Source organism: Zingiber officinale, chromosome 8A (assembly GCF_018446385.1).
Source record: "Zingiber officinale cultivar Zhangliang chromosome 8A, Zo_v1.1, whole genome shotgun sequence".
Classification (NCBI taxonomy): Eukaryota; Viridiplantae; Streptophyta; class Magnoliopsida; order Zingiberales; family Zingiberaceae; genus Zingiber; species Zingiber officinale.
Window position 1 is genome coordinate 121538393 of NC_056000.1, and position 19816 is coordinate 121558208.

General features: G+C 37.0%; 1 protein-coding gene across 3 annotated transcripts; it reads right to left on the reverse strand.

Moving 5' to 3' along the window:
- Positions 1-955: 955 nt before the first annotated feature.
- On the reverse strand, positions 956-10842 carry LOC122010064 (eukaryotic translation initiation factor 4G-like). 3 transcript variants are annotated; one of them, XM_042566439.1, is made up of 11 exons: positions 10717-10842; positions 10284-10521; positions 9916-10046; positions 9636-9749; positions 9406-9473; positions 9254-9310; positions 6916-8262; positions 6727-6838; positions 3717-6606; positions 1697-1891; positions 956-1602 (listed from the first exon to the last, which is right to left on the reverse strand). In XM_042566439.1, exons 2-11 carry the CDS (start codon positions 10490-10492, stop codon positions 1272-1274), a joined length of 5454 nt encoding a protein of 1817 aa, XP_042422373.1. In that variant the 5' UTR covers positions 10493-10521; positions 10717-10842; the 3' UTR covers positions 956-1271. The 3 variants fall into 3 exon arrangements, with proteins under 3 accessions (XP_042422373.1, XP_042422372.1, XP_042422370.1); XM_042566438.1 differs by having other exon boundaries at positions 3717-6838; positions 9636-9740; XM_042566436.1 differs by having other exon boundaries at positions 3717-6838.
- Between the last annotated feature and the right edge of the window lie 8974 nt (positions 10843-19816).

The window sequence follows — 19816 nt, forward strand, 5'->3', positions numbered from 1 at the left end:
TTAAGGTCAATTTTCAATCGATGTAAAATGTCTGATTAAATGGTCGCTATGTTGGGACAAAATAACCCCTGCAATTTATCTACTTATATCTTACAGTAGTAGGGCCAATGCTTTTAGATTAGTTGGGATGAACAATATCACTTTTACTCTGATATGATGCGTATAGAATTGATCATGCACTTACTAGATTATAAAATGCAAAATATATGGTATATTAATATGGCTAATAAATGCAAAATATATGGTATATTAACATGACTTAGCCGACCTTGTGGTAATGATGTAGCGACAGGGTGACACCTTTTCAATTTCCTAAAGATTTAAGGATGGAGTCTCAATTTTAATAAATTAATATATAATTTTTTTTAATAAGTGATTGTCCTAATAATGTCAAGTTGATGGGGCATTTCCTACGAATATTTCCTGATTTATCTTGATGATCGATGAAAAATTTTCATAATCATTTCAGGATTAATTGACGTAAGCTAAGACCCCTAGTGTCAACTAAAAAAAAAAAAAAAAAACCAACATGACTTGGACATTAATCCTAATAAAAAAAAGGATTATTGAGGCATTAAAAAACATAAACTCAGTAGAGGAATTCCCACCATGTCAAGCTTTTACCTATACTCGAGTTGACATCAGCTCAAAAATAATGAAAATTCACTTCTCCATACTCTTGACACTGTCAAAAGACTCCATTCAGTGTTTTTAAGCCTCAAGAACGCCCAAAATGCCAATCACTCTGCAAACCCCAGATTTTCCATGCTTTACAAAATTTCAGCCGTCAGGATAACAGAATTAGGGTTATACAGTTTGATGAGGAGCAATTAGACAATGTTTACACTATAAATTGCACGATGCAAAAAAATTACTAAAGAGGCATTGCTAAACTCTGAAGAACAACGTGAAATTCTCTCATTAAAAGCACGACGATACACTAAGCTCGCGTGCATAGTTCAAAACTATCAAGCCTTGATTGCTCAAGAATAGGAATTGAAGATAACAATGTCACATCATCAAATAAATGAATGTGAATGAATCTGATTTTAATGTCCCTAAACTCTTTGAAAAATAAAATAACACCCCTAACAAAACCCTTTATCAGCTGCAGGTCAAAATGCTTGCCTCCCTAGAGTCCCCATTGACACTGGGCAAACGAGCAAATATAAATAATGCCTCTATTGTATCCCAGCAACAATTTTATAGATGAATGAATGGATTTTCTAAAGAGCCTAAAACAAGAACATATTGCTCAAGCATCATTTAGCCTAAAGAAAAGCATCCAACTTTTTTGCTTTCAATGGAGACGGTGGTAGGAAGTCATCGAACCGGAGATTTGAGCTAACACGGATCTCATTCAAGATGGAATCTCCTCTTTCCATCTTTATGGTCTCAAATATGTTACCAAGCACCTCTGCTGCTAGGCCAACCTCTCTTAGTTGGCCCGGCTCTTCACCTCCTTCAAGTATCAATCTTGCAATCTCTCTCAATGCTGCCACATCTTCCAAAATAGTTTTGGCAAAAATGCAACCAAGAAACTCTGCTGCTCTCGGTGCATCATTTACAGCATCCTCCAATGAAGCAAGAACAGATCCAAACCTGATGATAATAGAGAAATGATCAGTAAAGATTGCACCGATAGTTTAAAAATGCAGTTATATTGTCACAAATAGGTTCCATTTTGCATTCATACCCCTGGAGTAGTTGCGATTGACTAAGCAAGCAATCTCTAGATTTGCAGAGGTTGATAATAAGCTTCACTAGGAGATCCCTTTCATTACCGTTTCTTTCAAAGGAGTCAGTAACCCATATTGAGATCATAGATGGATAAAAGCTTGGTGCATTCAATTCCTTGATGCATAATGCAACTTCCTTCTCATCCTTGGCACTGGAGAAAAAATCAAGTTGATTTAATTGTAAAAGTTTAAAAATATTGCAATAAATGAAAGCAAGCAACCATAAACCATTAATGCATCTACAATTGCTACCGAATATGGAAGTCCAAACTAACAACATACAAGAAAGCAAGTAGTGTTCTTAAATTAAAAATGCATATAAAAGTGAAGTATGACAAACTAAAAAATAGTTAGGCCTTTGAAAGGCTGCACGAACTAAATCCATCAAAAAAGATATATACATATAGAGATACACAAATGTTTGAAGCAACTTGACTATAATGGACTTGCAAGAACAACATTATTGTGCAATTTGGTATAAGGAATCGACAACAGATTAAGAACAGTTTAACTTACAGACAAAGAGAAAACCCTTTTGATAAATGAAAAAATACAGCCAACATCCATCAGAAGAAAGATATAAGGACCCTAATGTTAGGTTTAAGTTTGCTCCTAAACTAGTACTTATTCTTCTATGGCAATTCACTCAAGTTCGATCTACACATATCCCTGCAGAGGGCCTTCCCAGATTTTATTCCCATATGCTGGTTGACTAGAACTGACTAAAGGCACTGAATAATGCTCTAAAATATCCAGAGAACCTCCTAACTATTTCTTGTTGGATTTTTTTTCTGATCCTAAGATCATTTAATCTTTAGCAACTCAGTTTATCATGGGTAATGAGATCATAATCAAAATAACCTAATTTCTAGTAAAAGCAAAATTCCTTGTCTTACTGAGTATTCCAATCTCATTCAGTTCATATCTACAACTTATGGGAACTTGTTAATTACATATTTCCAATACTTTGGTTTCACATCGGATTATGCTTGGAAATAAATTTGTTCATTGCCAAAATGGTTTTCAAGACATTCACTTCTTAGACCCTACTCATAAGAGAACTTATTGTCTTAACTTTGATCTACAAGACTAGTACTTGTTACTTAAAGATTGTTTTCATGTTCAAGGTCAACAGACGAGGATTGTACAACAATTAATCATCATTAGCATCAACAAGCCATGTTTGTCCAAACTCTTTGGAATTGAATACATAGATCTTATCCCTCCTGAGGTCAATTCAAAGCTATATCAATAGCAATATTCAAATTATTTACATCATTTTTTTATTTCACTGACTAATGTGTTGTTTGGCATAGCTCTACACTTATAGCTCCCCTATAGTAGATTCAATTTTTATCATTAGTCTTTCAACATGTTCATACCATCTCAATTTAGCTTTCCTCACTCTCACATCCATTAGAGCTAAGCATAATTTTTATTGACTACAGTAGTTTTTAAATCTTTTCTAATGACAACACACGTCAACTTTAGCATTCTAACCAATCAAAATAAGAACTTGCAAAGATAACAATCCAAGACCCGGGCCACTTTGATATTTGATCATCTAAGCTTTAGGTATCTGTGAATGGGTCTCTTCTTTATCATCGCAACCAGCCAAAGAAAACATATGTCCAGCTAATCATTATCCAACTAAAAGAATCCTCTAACCATGGGATTGAGATGAACCAAGCATAAATAAAGAGCTCTAGTAGTGGTCAAACAGATAATTCATCATAATAAGTATGAATAACATAGAATATAAAAGTTATCAATTTATATTTTAGATGTTTGCTAATATTGGTTACAAGTGTGGGAAGATTGAACAGAAGCATCATTAGATAAGCACAATGGTAGGCACAAAAAAAGAAATGTTAATAGGATATCACATTGATAAAAATAAGAAAGGCTATCACTAAACATTACAATCGGAATTTTTATAGCAAATAAAATTATAAGAACATGACTGATGGAAAAAACCTGTAAAACTCTCTAATAGCTGAAATGGATTTTTCTCGCAAGACTTCTTCTGAAAATGCTTTTGTTCCAGAAACTGCAGTTAGGCAGCTACTAGAATTGCCATATAATTGCCCGCCAGGTAGGTCACTTGTTGTAGATCTTTCAAATGTATGGTCTGAAATTTTTACATCTCCACTGCAGTACTGATTGTTCCAGTCTCGATGGCTTAGTTGATCATATGTCACTCCAGGAGACCTTTCTACTGTATAAATAATATTTGTACCAGATGACAATCTATGCTGTTCACCAGCATTTGGAGAAATTTCAGGAGGTGGTGCATGAGATATTGATGGGTGTCCACGGACAGACATTCCCCGTGCTAGGCCACCTTGGGGACCAAGTGAAATAGAATCATCATCATTAGACCTATGTTGGAGGGGAAGTGATGTATTTCGTCCTTCAAACTGAGGTCTATCCTCTAACCGCGGATCTTGAATACCATAGCCACAAACCTGCAATGGCAATGCACGATGACCACCAACCTGCTGATAACTTGAAGAGCTTAATGGAGCAGACCCACGAGAACCATAATCAGCTGCTTGACCACGTCTTGGGACACTACTAATGACAGGACCACGAGACAATCTACTAGACTGAGCTTGCCTTTCTTGTACTGCATCTCTGTGAACCTCATCAATCTTCTTTGGGCCCTCAATTTTTCTCCTCTGTTGCCATTTATTCTTTCTAAGATCAATTGCATCTTTCAACATGAATCTTACACGAGAAGATAGCTGTTGACTTGTTGAAAGCTTGGCCATCATGTCAAAATATGCATCCATATGTTCCTTTGCCTTGGGGTGATCTATCATTTCGCCAATTGTACTCATCAATTTGCACAGTGCCTCAATATCTTCCTCATCAGGATTTTGATATTGACCCAGTAATTTCTTGATACATTCATGCATAATTCTCTCGGTTAACATCTTCTTCTTGTATAATTCTCCAATCAAACGTATATTACCTAACATGCGCCTGCGGACCTGCAGCCTTTTCGCATCCCTTTCCTCTTTGGACTGCTTAACCTCACCTTCCTCTTCAACATTATTAGCCTCAGCCTGTTCTTTCTCCCCTCTTTCAAATTCCTCCTGGCATTTATTCAGGAGCAATCTTTTAAAAGTTATTTTCTCATTGGCTTCACTGAAATCTGGCAATGCACTTGCTAGATGAAAACAGAAATTAGCATACATCTCACAGAAAGTTGGTTCCATCAAAGCTTTGTCAAATATTTGTGAGATGATGCCAGTAAGGGTTACCAGATTATCTATATTAACCTCCTCAACCAGAGTAAAGAGCTTTTCAAAATTTTGAGGAGTCAGCTTGTTAAGTATGGCTTTCAGTTGTCTTTGCTTTACTTCTTCCTCATCAGACACCTTTCCAACTACATACTTCTTCTCGGCTTGGTGCATTATCTGTAGGGGAGTCTGAGAAGAGGGAATCAAACCTCTTGCTCGTTGCCACCGATCTGCGGCATCAAGATTACCACGTTGTGTGCCTCCCTGAGATGATGGAGATTGCATTGGTCCTGATAGAATTCCTCCAAGTTGGCCGGATGCCTGCCGAGGTAGATCCCTTAAAACAACATGACTACCACCTTGCCCCGGACGAAGATTAATAGTTGCATTTCCATCACGCCCAAAGGATGCATGTGATTTCGTCCATTTATCATCATCCAACAGCCCAACAGGACGGCAGTCTCCCCGAGAAGATGGTCGATCATTGATCCTCCTAGGACTTTGCAATGGTGACTTTCCTTGTGAAAAAATCAACAATACATCCAATATATCTGAACTTTTGTCAAAATCAACAGGAAGCTGAGTAAAATGTTGTGAGAGAGTCATTAAGAAATCTCTCGAGTACTTCCAAGTAGTGGCTTTGCAAACATCTCCATCACGTTGCTTTCTTGCCTCATCAGCATCCTGCCCATTTTTCAGTGTTTTTAGCTTAGGAGTAGATATATCAACTGCATTTTCCCAATCATCTAACTCAGCCTTATTCTGCAAATCTTCATCACTTGAAACCACATCCTTAGTAGGACACCCAATGGGTGTGATATTTGCAGCAGCTGTTGGACTATTTGAACTTTCTGACTTAAGAACAACCTCATGTTTTACCTCTGGTCCTTTGTATGCAGTGTAAAGGTCAGATGCGCATGCAGCATCAGCTTTAGAAAATATCTCCCTCCTATTCTTCTTTTTGCCAGCAGTGACCTTGGGCTTTGTGTTTTCTAACAAAGGCTTATTCTTTTGCCCCAAGATTGTTGAAGACGTTAATCTATCACTAGGCAAATCAACTTTAGCATCTTGTTTATGTTCCACAGACACAGATGGTATGGGGACAAGGACTGTTTCCATGCGTGCTCCACTACAATCAATCAAACCATCCTTGATGGGTTTCAGTTTGAGTTTGCTTGAGAAGGTATTGAGGTTGTCCTTGGCATCTCTTGCACCCAGAATATCACAATCAACTGCAGTATCAGAACCAGTTGAGTTTAAAGATGCATCAGTAGAGGTAATTTGTTGATTCTGGGTCTTACTTTCCTGCAATACTGCAAAATCACCTCCAGAGCTGTTAAGAAGTTTGCTCTCTACCTCATCATACTTGATAGATTTCCCTTTCAAACATTTTTCTTGTTTGTCATCTTGTTTTAACAATGTAATGTTCTCAAATTCAGAAGGTATTGCAACAGCAGAAGATGAGTGTACTTTAGCTTTACTAAAATCTTCTAATGAATCATTTGCTGCTTCCGAGGATTCATTCTCTGTTAGCTCAGATCTTTTTTCTCTCCCAACAGCCAAAGCTGTGCTTCCCACCCTTAAGTTAACAGTCAGACAATAGGTAGGAATTCCACCAACTACATGATCCAGTGAGGTAGAAGCATGAGAAGATAGATTCTCTTTGTTAGATAAAACATCAGGTGCTGCAGAAGACAAATTGCCATAACCAACTGAAGCATCCAGTGATGCTTCCTTACCTGATATTTCTGGAAATGAGCCAGATGCCGCAGGCATTACCTTATCTACAACTGGCTCAGCAGCTCCAGTTTCTGTAAGAGTCCTATTTTCACATTTAGGAGATGCATCTAACTGCAAGAATTCAAACATATTTTTTCAAAACAAATTAGCAGCTAAAACGAGAAAGCAATAGCACTAAGAACACACACCTGATGATTTTGTTGGGTGTTTCTAAAATCCTTCTTGCTTGTCTTCCCGTGATTATCCTTTGAAGTGTCACATCTTTGAGCATGCTCATTTTTTTCGCCATGATTTCCATCCAAAAGTGATCCAGATTCCCTGTTTGGCATTTCCGGAGACAGTGAAGCTTCAGAAAGCATGAACAGTCTTGAGTTAAGAGGAATTGTGGTATTTGTATCAGTGACAGGCACAGACATACTGACTGATGAACTGGAAGTCAATTTAATCTGTTGGCTAGAGCCACCTGGATTGGTCTCTGTCCGTCTTTCATTAAGAGTAGTATCATCTGCTGTAGTTTTTACTGGCATTTGTGGTTCTACTTTGGTGGAAGGCATGGTAATAACCACAGAAGGTGACGACAAAGATGCCCCAGTTTTCACAGTTTTTGATCCAACAGGCGGTCTCAAAGTTACCTGGCCTGAACAGGGCAGTGAGGCAGAAACTGACAATGCTTCCAATTTAAGCCCTTCAGAAATACCATGCAGAGGTGTAGATAGACTTTTTCCACTAGGAATATGGTTGATTGCAGATGAGTCTAAGAAGTTCAAGTTTAGGCCAATTTGATTGAGAGGATAATTATACCTTGGGGCCTGTGAGTTTGTAGGCATCTGTCCACTTCCCAGAGGAACAGAATTTGGAAAAATATGCTGAGAATGGCTATAAGAATTTTGCTGCATCGGAGAGAAATTCGTTTGATGAGTATATGTGGGAATAGAATGAGGCTGTGGAATCACATTTGGCTGTGGCCTTTGTCCAGCAAGATCACCATCCTTACCCAAATCAGTATTTTTGTCAAGCCTTAGTTCTTCATGAGTGTCAGGATGAGTAATCTTGACTGTGGTCTTCCGTGCCCCACCATATTTAACAGGTTGTTGCTGTGCGAACTGTGGAGAAATGCCAATTCTCATGTTGCCTAATTGTGGGGGCAACAGTTGACCAATAGAACGAGCAAACCCAAGTGCCTGTCCCTGGTGCATCATTGCCTGTTGTTGCACAAAATGAGGTTGAATACTTGGAACAAGAATCTGCTGTGGAACTTGGGGGCTATTCCCCATAGGTAATGTCATTGCCATTTGCAATGAATTGGCTGCAAAACCAGGCTGATGCATCTGTACATTAGGGACACCAAATTTTGGCAGAATTTGTGTTTGCTGATGTTGAAATTGAGTGTGCAGGGGTGAAGGCATCCTAGAAATTGGCGGACCAGAGGAATTTAATGCAGATACATAAGTGGCAGACGGGGCTGGTACACTAACATCCCTCTTTATCTGTGGTACAGAAATGGAAGGAACAACTCTCATTGACTTGGTGTGAGCCTGCAGAAGGTCAGCAGAAGCATCACCAGGCTATCATACTCAATGTAGCAACTTGTAATCTATTGAAGCTTAGGTTTAGTATCTCAAGCAAATCCTATTAAACTGTTCAAATATTTACCAAAGAGACCAGACATAATGAACCACATGACACGAATAGATACTTCTAGCCAACCCTAAATAGTTTGACTTGATGACGCTTTCCTTATGATGTAGTTGAAAACAATTTCCCCATTCACAATTTACAAATTCAAACATACAATAATAAACTTTACAGTTATTACCAAAATATGAGTAGCAATGAGAAAGTTATACCAGTTTGAACGTGTGATTAAAGCATCGATACAAGTCACGTCATACATGTCCTGGTGGGTACAGTCATTAACTTTATTAGGGAAAACAATATGGCCACAAACACCTAACCATAATGTAGTTGTAGATAGACCCATTGAGATCTATGAACTAAGAAAAGTAGCCTGAACTTTGGATCAAGCAAAGTAAGCCACAGTTCGTGATTAATATTCTGATCAAGGTTTAAAGACAGAAGCATATAAGTTTAAAAAAAAACATTGGTCTTGATACCTAGGTTGGACACTAGCCATTAATTGACAATGACCCCTTCCCACAAAGTACCTTCATCAAGTTTCCTTAACCAACATAAGTAAAACTAAATTGATTTCACATTCTCACTCCGTAGGTGATATAAACCTAATGCTTAAGTCTACCAATCAACATAAGCTGACAATACAAGCGAGTAAATCCCCTAACAAAATGAAAAAAAATAAAGCCTACATTAATAGTGCTAACTCAAATTCTTTAACTCACACTACTGTCCTCACATTTTTGACATGAGGCAAAACTAAGATATCACTAATCTACTATCAATGAGATGGAAAGGATTGGACATAAGGGATCTGATTATGCTTGTTAGAAGACCACATGCCCCTCGTAACCTTGTCACGCGATCAGTGTGATTTCATGAAAACAAACGTACCTGGTTGTGATTTTGCTCGTCGAGATTTGGCGGTGCTGAGCTGGTCCGAGCAGGAAACTTGAATAATCAAAATGCATTTATCCAATATGAGAAAGTTAGTCATAAGGAAGGAAAAGCCAAAATAATCAGTCGAACCAGCTAATAAAGATTACCTGTAATCCACCCATCACTCCAGGATTTATGGAGCCAAACTGAAGAGTAAAAGTCTTGGATGCATCTCCTAGCGAGATCATAAAATTATATTTCATTAAAAATACATATTATTTATTATGGAAAATTGTTTTCTATAATGCATTATTAGCCTCAAAAATGTTCAAAAATCTATGATACAGACAACCTACAGGAAAATGAATACACAAAATTAAGCGAGTGTAGGATGAACCTTTAGGCAATGGCATTGGTGCAGAACTTGAAGCTGATTGAGAAGGAGCTCTAGGTATAAAAGGTTTTGTAGCAGCTGGTGATGGTGACAGTGATTCTGAATATCCTGAAAGAACTATCATCAAAACCAATGCTATTTAGGAAAAAATAACAATAACTAGTCATGATGCAACAATCATAACACATTGCATGTAGATTCTAGAGCTCTAAATAAAAGGGATATAGGTGCGTCTAAGCCCTAGACAATCAGAAATATGAACGAGTAAAATTGAACAGAATACCAGGAGAACGTATCTGGGGATGAGCGCCATTATGAACAAGATTTTGATGGAAAATGGCAGCACCGCTTGATTCAGAGCTTGATGCATTTATTCCAGACTGATTGCCTTGCTCATTACCTGATTTCTTGAAGCTATAAAAATCACAATCAAGTAAATCTGTCAAAAACCCTATTCAACAATTCCAGCTTCGAGCCAAACTAGAGAAATTATAATCACAACGAGAAACAGAGATTAAGATAAAGTGGCATTAAAACTAGCAGGCAAAACTCCTAGGCCTATCCAACATTTCCACCAAACTAAGGACAAGACCAATTCCATCAATCATTGGGGGCATCAATCAATCAACCAAAAGGAGAAAAAGACGTCACCTTCGATTAGTCGGCAATGACGGCGCAACCGACGAAGGAGAAGCAGCATAGGATGAGGACGAGTGGATAGATGGCTGTGGGGCGGAATCGTCGCCATTCAAGCCACCGCCGCTGCCGACTAATCCCTTTGGCTGACCAGCACTTACCGATCGAACGGGTTTCCTATGCTGCGCCTCCGCCCTGCCTGCCCTGGATTGGTTGACGGACATAAATCCCGGCCGCAGTTCTTCCTCCAAATCTAAATAACAATCACCACCCAAACAAGGAAAACGATTAGAGAACCGGCTAGATATGGCAGACACAACCTAAATCTTCCACCTTTGTCGCGTATCTCAAAAGACATCCAACCAAACAGAAAACTTACCAACGAAACACGATCAAAAAAAAACCTACGATGGAAAGTAAGAGCAGAGTGCGGGATCGATTCATCCACCTGACAGCTCGAACGCGAAGAAATCTGGCCGTTTGAGGAGATCAGCTCTCCGCTCGGTTGGATGCGAGCGAAGCGGGCGCCATCAACTGACCACCCGGAAGAACAGTGAGAGGAGAGCAGTGTTGAATGGTTCTTATTCCTAGAGAGAGAAAATAAAGGGCTGAATCGAGAAATTGGGCAACTAAGCACCGAGCCGCTCGGAATTCAGTAAATCACATAAAGCAATGAGAAAAACAACTGGCAGTTGGCATTATAACAGAAAACAAAATATTATAAAATAGCCCTTCCATTTAATAATTTAAAAATTGAAATCACTTAATTGTTATATAGATAAGAGAAATTCTACCGAACCTTCGGGGGTATTTTAATATTAACGATATGTTAGAGGGTGTTTCAGTAATGGACCATGAGAAAATTTAAAAAAAAAACTCATGGCGGTTGAGTCGATGAGGGAGAAAGAACCAAAGAAGTTCATTAATTTTATTTTCTTCCCATTTTATTACACTTTTCAATTATTTACAATGATTTAGTTTTGTCTTTAGGCATACAAAATGTCAAAATCAATGAATTTTGTCTCGCCATAATAATATAATAATGTGATCACATGGATGGATTAAATAACGGTAAATTGTCTTAAAATTTCCATATAAAATAGTGCCCATGTCAAAGAATATTTATTTTAACACCATAATTCATATCAATTTACTTAATTTATTATTACATAATTTTATATAATTATACTCAATTAAATTACATATAAACTTGATTTCAAATATTTTGTATCCAATAAAGTAGAAGAAGAATTATACATCATTATGGACTATTTATATTTATATTTATATTTTATCACGTACTTAAAAAATGTGTGCACAGGAATAATATTGAATTTAAGAGGAATTATATTTTATTATAAACTTCTTATACCTATATTTTACCATGTATCTAAAAATTATGTGTATAGATAGTGTACTATATTTGAATTTATATAGTGCTGAATTTAAAAAGAATTATACCTCATTTTGGATAAACGATACCCCTTTTAGACTTTATGTACCTATATTTTATAACAGTCACTCGAAATATATACATAAATGGTGAATTAAATAAATTGGTATACATTAGGAAGTTGAAATAAATATTCTCTGACATAAGAACTGACGACAAAGTTAAAATTTTACGTGGAGATTTTAGGACAATTTAACCTTAAATAAAATGTTTAATTTATTCATTTTGTTATAATTTTTCAAAAAAAAAAAATAGGCAAAACATAACATCAATTCTAATTATGAACAAGTCACAAAGCATTTATAGCTTATTTATTGTCAAGTATCTTAAAGGAGTTTATTCGTTTATGTCCTCTACAGTTTACTCATTCACAGTTTACTATTTTAAAAAGTGTAGTGAAATCGCTCAAGTAATAAAAGTTTATTAAAGGGAGAATAAAAAAAGAACTTGGTAATTAAGGATATGGAATGAGGAACAAAAGACTTATGCAACGATATATTTTCCATGATGAGAAAATTTATAAAAAATTAATTGTATGTTTGAGTAATTTAGATTATTAATAAATATTTTAATTAGATGAATAATAGTAAAATTAAATAAAATTTATTTAAATTTAAATAATAATATAATAAATTATAAATGATAAAGATTAATGACATATTAATTCATCTCACCAGTCTAGCTATTTCCAAATTGAGGTTCAAGATTTTTGTAAATGAAATGCATTTGTGGTTGTTGGTTTCCAAGTGCAGGAGTTGGTGGAGAATCTCGACGTGATCAAGAATAACTTTCTTTATGTTTTAATCATTTATACTAATGGTTAGTAGTCATATGTAATTTATCTTCTCTGTGTTGATCTAGAAACAGATTGACGGAGACGTTGGGGGGAAACGAATCACCTTTTACAACACAGGAATTGGTAGAGAATGAGACACGTGGGACAACGGACACAAAAGTAGCGGTTGGGTGGGGAAAGCGGCAAAACTATAAATAAATAATAATAATAATAATAAATAAATAAATTTTCAAGATTTTATTCTGCCCAGGAGAGGTAAGAAATGAAGTAGGCTAATTTTTTTTTAAGAGGGGAATAAATAAGTAGCGGTATTTACTAACGGCGTAAGTATCGGTATTCTCTAAATCCTGAATTTAATTTTTATAATACTTAAATCATACACTATATTTCTTAAACATGGCTCCTCTTTCTATATAAATAGACTGCTAGATAAGAACTCTTAATTATTTTATATCAAAATTAATATACTTTTGAAAATTTTTTTAATATATTTATTCCCTTGATCTAAATTTAATAGCGTAAATTAAAAATAATAAATTAAATTGAAAGTGCATTTCTAAATTTTTATTCTACCCATTCAAAAATGCACTACTCTTAGTTTACGCTATCGAATTCATTCAGATATAAAAGCATATATATATATATATATATATATATATATTAAGGATATTTTAGGAGTACATTAATTTTAATTTAAAGTTATTCGAAGTTTTCAAGTTCATCAACTAGTTTTGAATCCAAAATTGACTGATTGATTATTTTATTTGAAAATTTAAAAGTTTGATATTTTTCGAATAAGAGGAGTCTTAAAAATCTATTAATGGTGTTGATTAACAAAAATTATTGTCTTAGACCTTATAATAAGTTTGTGATAAATTTTATCGAGTTTTACAAGTTTAAAAATTCTCTACTCTCAATTTATGCTATTAAATTTAGATATAAGAAGAAACTAGCTAATAAATCTATATCATTTGAAATTTTAAAAGTTTGATATTTTTCAAACAAGAGGAGTCCTAAGAACCCATTATGTTGGTCCCTTGGCGATCGGCTAGAGAGGGGTGAATAGTCAGCACAATAAAAACAAACAAAATCTCCTTTCTCAATCTTATAGCTCGATTAGAATAGATACTTGCATAAAAGAAATAAGAGATTGATTAAAAAGAAAATGCACAAAAAGGTTACTTGGTTTGCTAATCCAAAGAAGTTGAAGCTCACTAAACAATCTTCTTCAGGCGAAGAAACCTCTTACAGCAGTTGAAGCACTTAATTACAGAACAAAACTAAAGAGGAATTGTTTACTAGTGTCGTTCTGACATACTAGGATCATGACTGTATTTATAATCTTGGTCGGGGCGCCCGGAAGGGTTCTAGTGCCTGAAGTGAAATAAAACTTTATTCCCGTCCCAATGGAACCCCCCACGTTACGTTTGGCTGAGCTTTTAAGTCCGGGCGCCTGGAGTTCGGCGCCCGAACCTAAAAGTCAACTTCAAGTTGACTTTTTGGTCCGGGTCTTTCGCTCTAATTCCGCTCATTTGGGTTCGAGTCTTCCACTCCGATTCCACTTGTTTGGGTGATTTCAACCATCGAGCAGTCTTCCGCTCCGACTTCTCGTCCTTTGGAAACGTCGTGCACCTCCTTCTCGTCCGCCAGCGTACTCTTTCACAGAGCCTCGTCCCTCGGACGCACCGAGCCCATCAGCTCTCTCTCGTGTCGTCCTTCTCGCTAGCTGCATCTTTCGCTTGATTTCCTATACTCCTAAGTTCCTGCACACTTAGACACGAGACATCAAAATAACAACAAGACCTAACTTAACTTTGGTTGATCACATCAAAATCATCACAAGGTACTTACACCTCTCACTTTTTAATGTGGATCAACCCAAATTAAGTTAGGATAAACCAAGAAACAAATAATAATAGAAATAGCAAGTACATATTTTGCATATAAGAAAAACATGTGCAAACATAAAAAATGTACCCTCCCCTAGACTTAATTTCTAGTTCTCGTCCTTTGATCACATTAAAATGGGGTAATCTATGCAAAGTCTAAACCATGTTTGGAAAAAAAAACTTTCAAATTTGAAAAAAAAAATAGTTTTTTAAAAAATTCCCTTATAGAGAAAATGATAAAGTTCCATAGAAAAAATAAATTTTATAGAAAATAATATTGCAAGACCAATTTAAGTGAAAGCATTGGATAATTTTATAACAATTAAATTCTTTAACAGTTAGTCAATTAAACATCCATTTCAATAATTAGCTTCCAGACTGTGGCAAGGCACTAAGCCTTCTTGGTTATTGGAACAACAACCACTTCTAGACAAAGTTGTTGGAGCTCCAAGGTGTTTTGATGTGATCAAACAAGTTAAGTTAGGTCTTGTTTGGTTTAACCCTTGTGTCTAAGTGTGCAGGAGCTTAAGAGCACAGGAAGTCTAGCGGAAGACGCGGCTAGCGAGAAGGACGACACGGGGAGAGAACCGACGGGCTCAGTGTGTCTGAGGGACGAGGTACCGCGGAAGAGTACACCGGTGGACGAGAAGAACGTACGCGGCGTTCGAGGGACGAGAAATCGGGAAGGAAGACTGCTCGAGGAGAAGGGCGGAAGTTGGGTTCGAGTGAACCCTATTCCGGATGGCCGAGATCATCCAAGCTAGCGGAGCCGGAGCGAAAGACCCGGACCGAGGCGAGCTGAACCGAAGCAGAGGTCCCGGACGGAAAAAGTCAACCGGAGTTGACTTTTGGGGTCCGAGCGCCGGGAACAGTTCGAGGTGCCCGGAACCCTTCCAAGCGCCCGGACTGAGTTTTTATCCAGATCATGGTCAAACTGTGATCCCTGTGAAAGGGATAAAATTTTATTCCCCCCAAGGGGGCCCGAAACCCTTCCAATCGCCCCGAACAGTGTTATAAATATAACACTGATTTTCATAGTTAAACCAATTCACTTGTGATCCAATTCCCTGTGTTATACTTTTCTGTCTGTGCTGTTAACGTTGTAAGAAGCTACTCCGCCCGAAGGAGATCTTCATATAGTGCGTCATATTCTCCTTGGATTAGCAATCTTCTGATTGCAAATCAAGTAACTTCTTTATGTCTGCTTTCTTTTAATTAGTCTCTTTGCTTTTTATTTACAAGTGTTCTTTATTTAGTTATAAGCCGAGAAAGGATTGATTTATTTTTCAGGGAAATTCACCCTTCCCCTCTTGCTGGCCTCCAAAGGGACTAACAAAAGTCTCTTAAAGAAATTAAATATTTAATTTTCTTTCTAAAAACCTTAGTCTAACTTTAAAAAAAAAATTAAAAAAAATGTGCACAAAACGATAATTTTAACTTAAACATGATTTTGGAATCCAAAATAGATTCTTTCCAATTGGGTTAATTAAAAATTTATTAGGGATATATCTCTGTGATATTTTTCTAATTTGACCCTTATGATATCTAAAATATCAATTTAGTCCATTATACTTTCTAACTTATGAGTATGCATTGTTTTTAATTTCTTCTTTTAATTTTTTATTTTTTATTTTCATCTTATCGAAATCCTCTAGTCGACAAGATGTTACTAAGGTTAATTTTAATTCTTTATTTTCTTTTAATAATTTTTTATTTTCTATTTCTAATTTGTAGGAACTTTTCAACAGTATTTTTATAAATTTAAATAATTAGTCGGGAGGTAGGTGTTGGTGCAGGTTGCACTAATAGTCTAACTCATGTTTTGATTAATGACAAAGTAAGTTAAGTTAGGTTTTAATGTGATCTAACGATTTAACTAAATGTGCAGGAGAAGTCCAGATAGGTCGACGGACTGACCAAATATATGGCAAAAAATCTAGCTAGGTCGACGAGTTGACTGAATAACTGGTATGAAGTCCAGATAGGTCAAAGGGTTGACTGGATATCTGACACGAAGTCCAGCTTGGTCAACGGGCCAACCGGATAGTCAGCATGAAGTCTAGACAGGTCAACGGGTTGATCGAATGTCTAGCAAAGTGGTAAGTTAAGGTAAGTCACTAGAGGAGAGTGACTTGGTGAGGACGCGTTCCCAGGTTGAGGGAACAGTAGGCGTTGATCCAACTTAGATCTATTTGAGAAATCTAAGTTGAGATCTTGACTAGATTCTGATCTCGAGGAGACAGAATCTAATTACTACTCTTGACTATAATTGTGCTAACACTTGTTTTGCAGGGTAATATAAATTTTTATTGTCTCGGACTAACTTCATTTTGTAGGAAATAAAGGCTGCTAGAAAAGTTGGTCTGGGCGCTCGGAAGTGATCCGAGTGCCCGGAGTGTCCAAAATCGATCTTATCGCCAGCTTGGAGCGTGTTGATTGGATAGCTGAAGTCACAATCCAAGGGCCCAGAAGGGATCCAAGTGTCTGGAACTACCTATATAAGCAGTCTTCCACCAGGAGCAAGAAGCACAATAACTTCTCTCTGCAACTGCTTCCTTGTGCGCTGCTCAAAAGACGCTCCTGTGACACTGTGAAGCTTCTCCGACAACCTGCAACTCAGTTTTTATTTTCTTTGTTGTTGGTAACTTTATTTCATAGTTCTTGTACTTATTGTGTAACTCGTTTTGAACTATTAGTGGATTGTCTAACGAAAGCACTCTCACGTGCAGACATTGGAATAGGAGTCGACGAAGGCTCCGAACCAAGTAAAACTTGGTGTGTTAGCGTTATTTTCGTTATTATTTTCCGCTGCGTACTTTGACTCGTTAATGATTTTTCAACGATCGCTATTCACATCCCCCCCTCTAGCGTTCTTTTCGATCCAACAGTAGAGACTATACCCAACTTCCTTTGTCGATTTCTGATGTCCCCCCTGTAGTGCTGCTTTCCTCAGACGATGTTCCCTCTTCATCGATGCTCTCAATGCTCATTATGGATGAGCTTGCTTTGTCTTCTTCTTCTTGGTGACTTGCCATTAGCGCAAGTCCGGCGATGGCTTCGATTTCCGATTCGGATGATGTTTCGTATTATGTTGCCTTTAGATTTCGATGCTTTGTTTGGACTGGTCTTTTGTCCTTGCGTTTGTCCTTGTTCTTGTCCTTGCTCTTCAATTTAGGGCAGTTGTCTTTCACGTGCCCTTCTTCATTGCATTGGTAGCATCTTATCTTTCTTCTTCTTTTATCCTACACTTGATTAAATTTATTAGTTTTAAATAACTTTTTAAATTTCCTTACCATGAACGTCGTTTTGTTATCATCGAGAGATGTTTCAGAATTTAGTTCATCCATTTTTGCCTTTAAGGCAATGTTATGCGTGGACTCCTTTTTCAGATCTGCACATCTCATTTCATGAACTTCAAAAATTAAAAACAACTCTTCTAAAGTACTTACTTCTAGATTCTCAAAGATATAATAAGCATATACTAATGATATTCATTCAATAGTCCTAGGGAATGTGTTATGTGCGTACCTTAGCAAATCTTGGTTAGTTACCTTTTCTCTGAGATTTGTGAGACCAATGATGAGTTCCTTTATTCTAGAGTGAAGGTGTGCAACGGTTTCACCTTCTTCTAATTAGAGGCTGTTGATATGGTTCTGGAGCAGATCTCATCTCGCGAGTTTTGCCTCCGAGGCCCCTTCGTGTAGTTCCAGGAATTTCTCCCAAAGCTCCTTGGCTGACTCGTAGGCTCCGATCCGATTGACTTCTTGAGGTGGTAAGACAGACGCTAAGCAGATGAAACTCTTCTTTGTCGTTTGCCATGAAGTCGCCTTGCTCCTTCTTCGTCCATTGGTATTCTTCTTTGCCCTCTGGTGCTACAAAATCAAATTTCATGATTAATAGTAAATTGAAATATATCTTAAAGAATACCTCCATCTTTTTCTTTCAGCTTGCAAATTCCCCCTCGAACTTCGATGGGTAGATGCTCAGTCCAGCCATCTCTTGTGCTTCGTTCGACAGTTAGTCCTCCTGAAACTGTTGGGATCTGATATCAATTGTTGGTTATTTAGCGACCGACTAGAGGGAGGTGAATAGCATGCACAATAAAAACAAACAAAATCTCCTTTCTCGATCTTATAGCTTGATTAGAATAGACACTTGCATAAAAGAAATAAGAGACTAATTAAAAAGAAGAGGTACAAAAGGGTTACTTGGTTTGCAATCAAGGGATTGATAATCCAAGGAAGTTGAAGCTCACTAAACAATGTTCTTCAGGTGGAGAAGCCTCTTGCAGTAGTTGAAGCACTTAATTACAGAACAAAACTAAAGAGAAATCATTTACTAGTGTCATTCTGACATACTGGGATCAGAGCTGTATTTATAGCTTTGATCGGGGTGCCTGGAAGGATTCCAAGCGCCTGGAGGGGGATAAAACTTTATTCCCGTCGCAACTTAACGCGTCACGTTGCGTTTGGCTAAGATTTCAGGTTCAAGTGCCCGGAGGGGTTCCGGACGCCACTAGTTCGAGCACCTGGACTAGATCCGGGTCTTCCGCTCTGGTTCCACTCGCTTAGGTCCGGATCTTCCGCTCTGGTTCCACTTGTTTGGGTGATTTCAGTCATCCAGAATAGGATTCACCCGAATCCATTTTCCCGCCTTTGAGCAGTCTTCTGCTCTAATTACTCGTCCCTAGGAACATCGCGCGCCTCCTTCTCGTCCGCCAGCATACTCTTTCGTAGCGCCTCATCTCTCGGACACACCGAGCCCGTCGGCTCTCTCCCGTGCCATGCTTCTAGCTAGCTACGTCTTTTGCTTGACTTCCTGTGCTCCTAAATTCCTGCGCACTTAAACACAAGGCATCAAAATAATAACAGGGTCTAACTTGACTTTAGTTGATCACATCAAAATCATCACGAGGTACTTACACATTAGTGGTGTTGATTAGCAAAAATCATTGTCTTAGATCTTATAATGAAGTTGTGATAAATTTTATCGAGTCTTTACAAGTTTAAAAATTATCTACTCTCAATTTATGCTATTGAATTTAGATATAACATATAAGAAGAAACTAGCTAATAAATCTATACCATTCAAAAATTTAAAAGTTTGATATTTTTAAATCAAGAGAATTCTAAGAACTCATTGATAATGTTAGTTAATAGATATCGTTGTCCTAGATTTTATAATTAGCTTATGTATATTTTATCAAATTTGTAAGTTTAAAAATTTACTATTCTCAATTTATATTATTAAATTTAGATTTGAATGAATACTACATTAAAAAAATATATATTAAAGAGATTTTCGCAAGTATATTGATTTTGATTTGAAATGATTCAGAATTTTCTAAATTTAACAATCAATTTTAAACAAAACTAGCTAATAGTAGCAAAAGAAAAGAGAGATTTTTAGA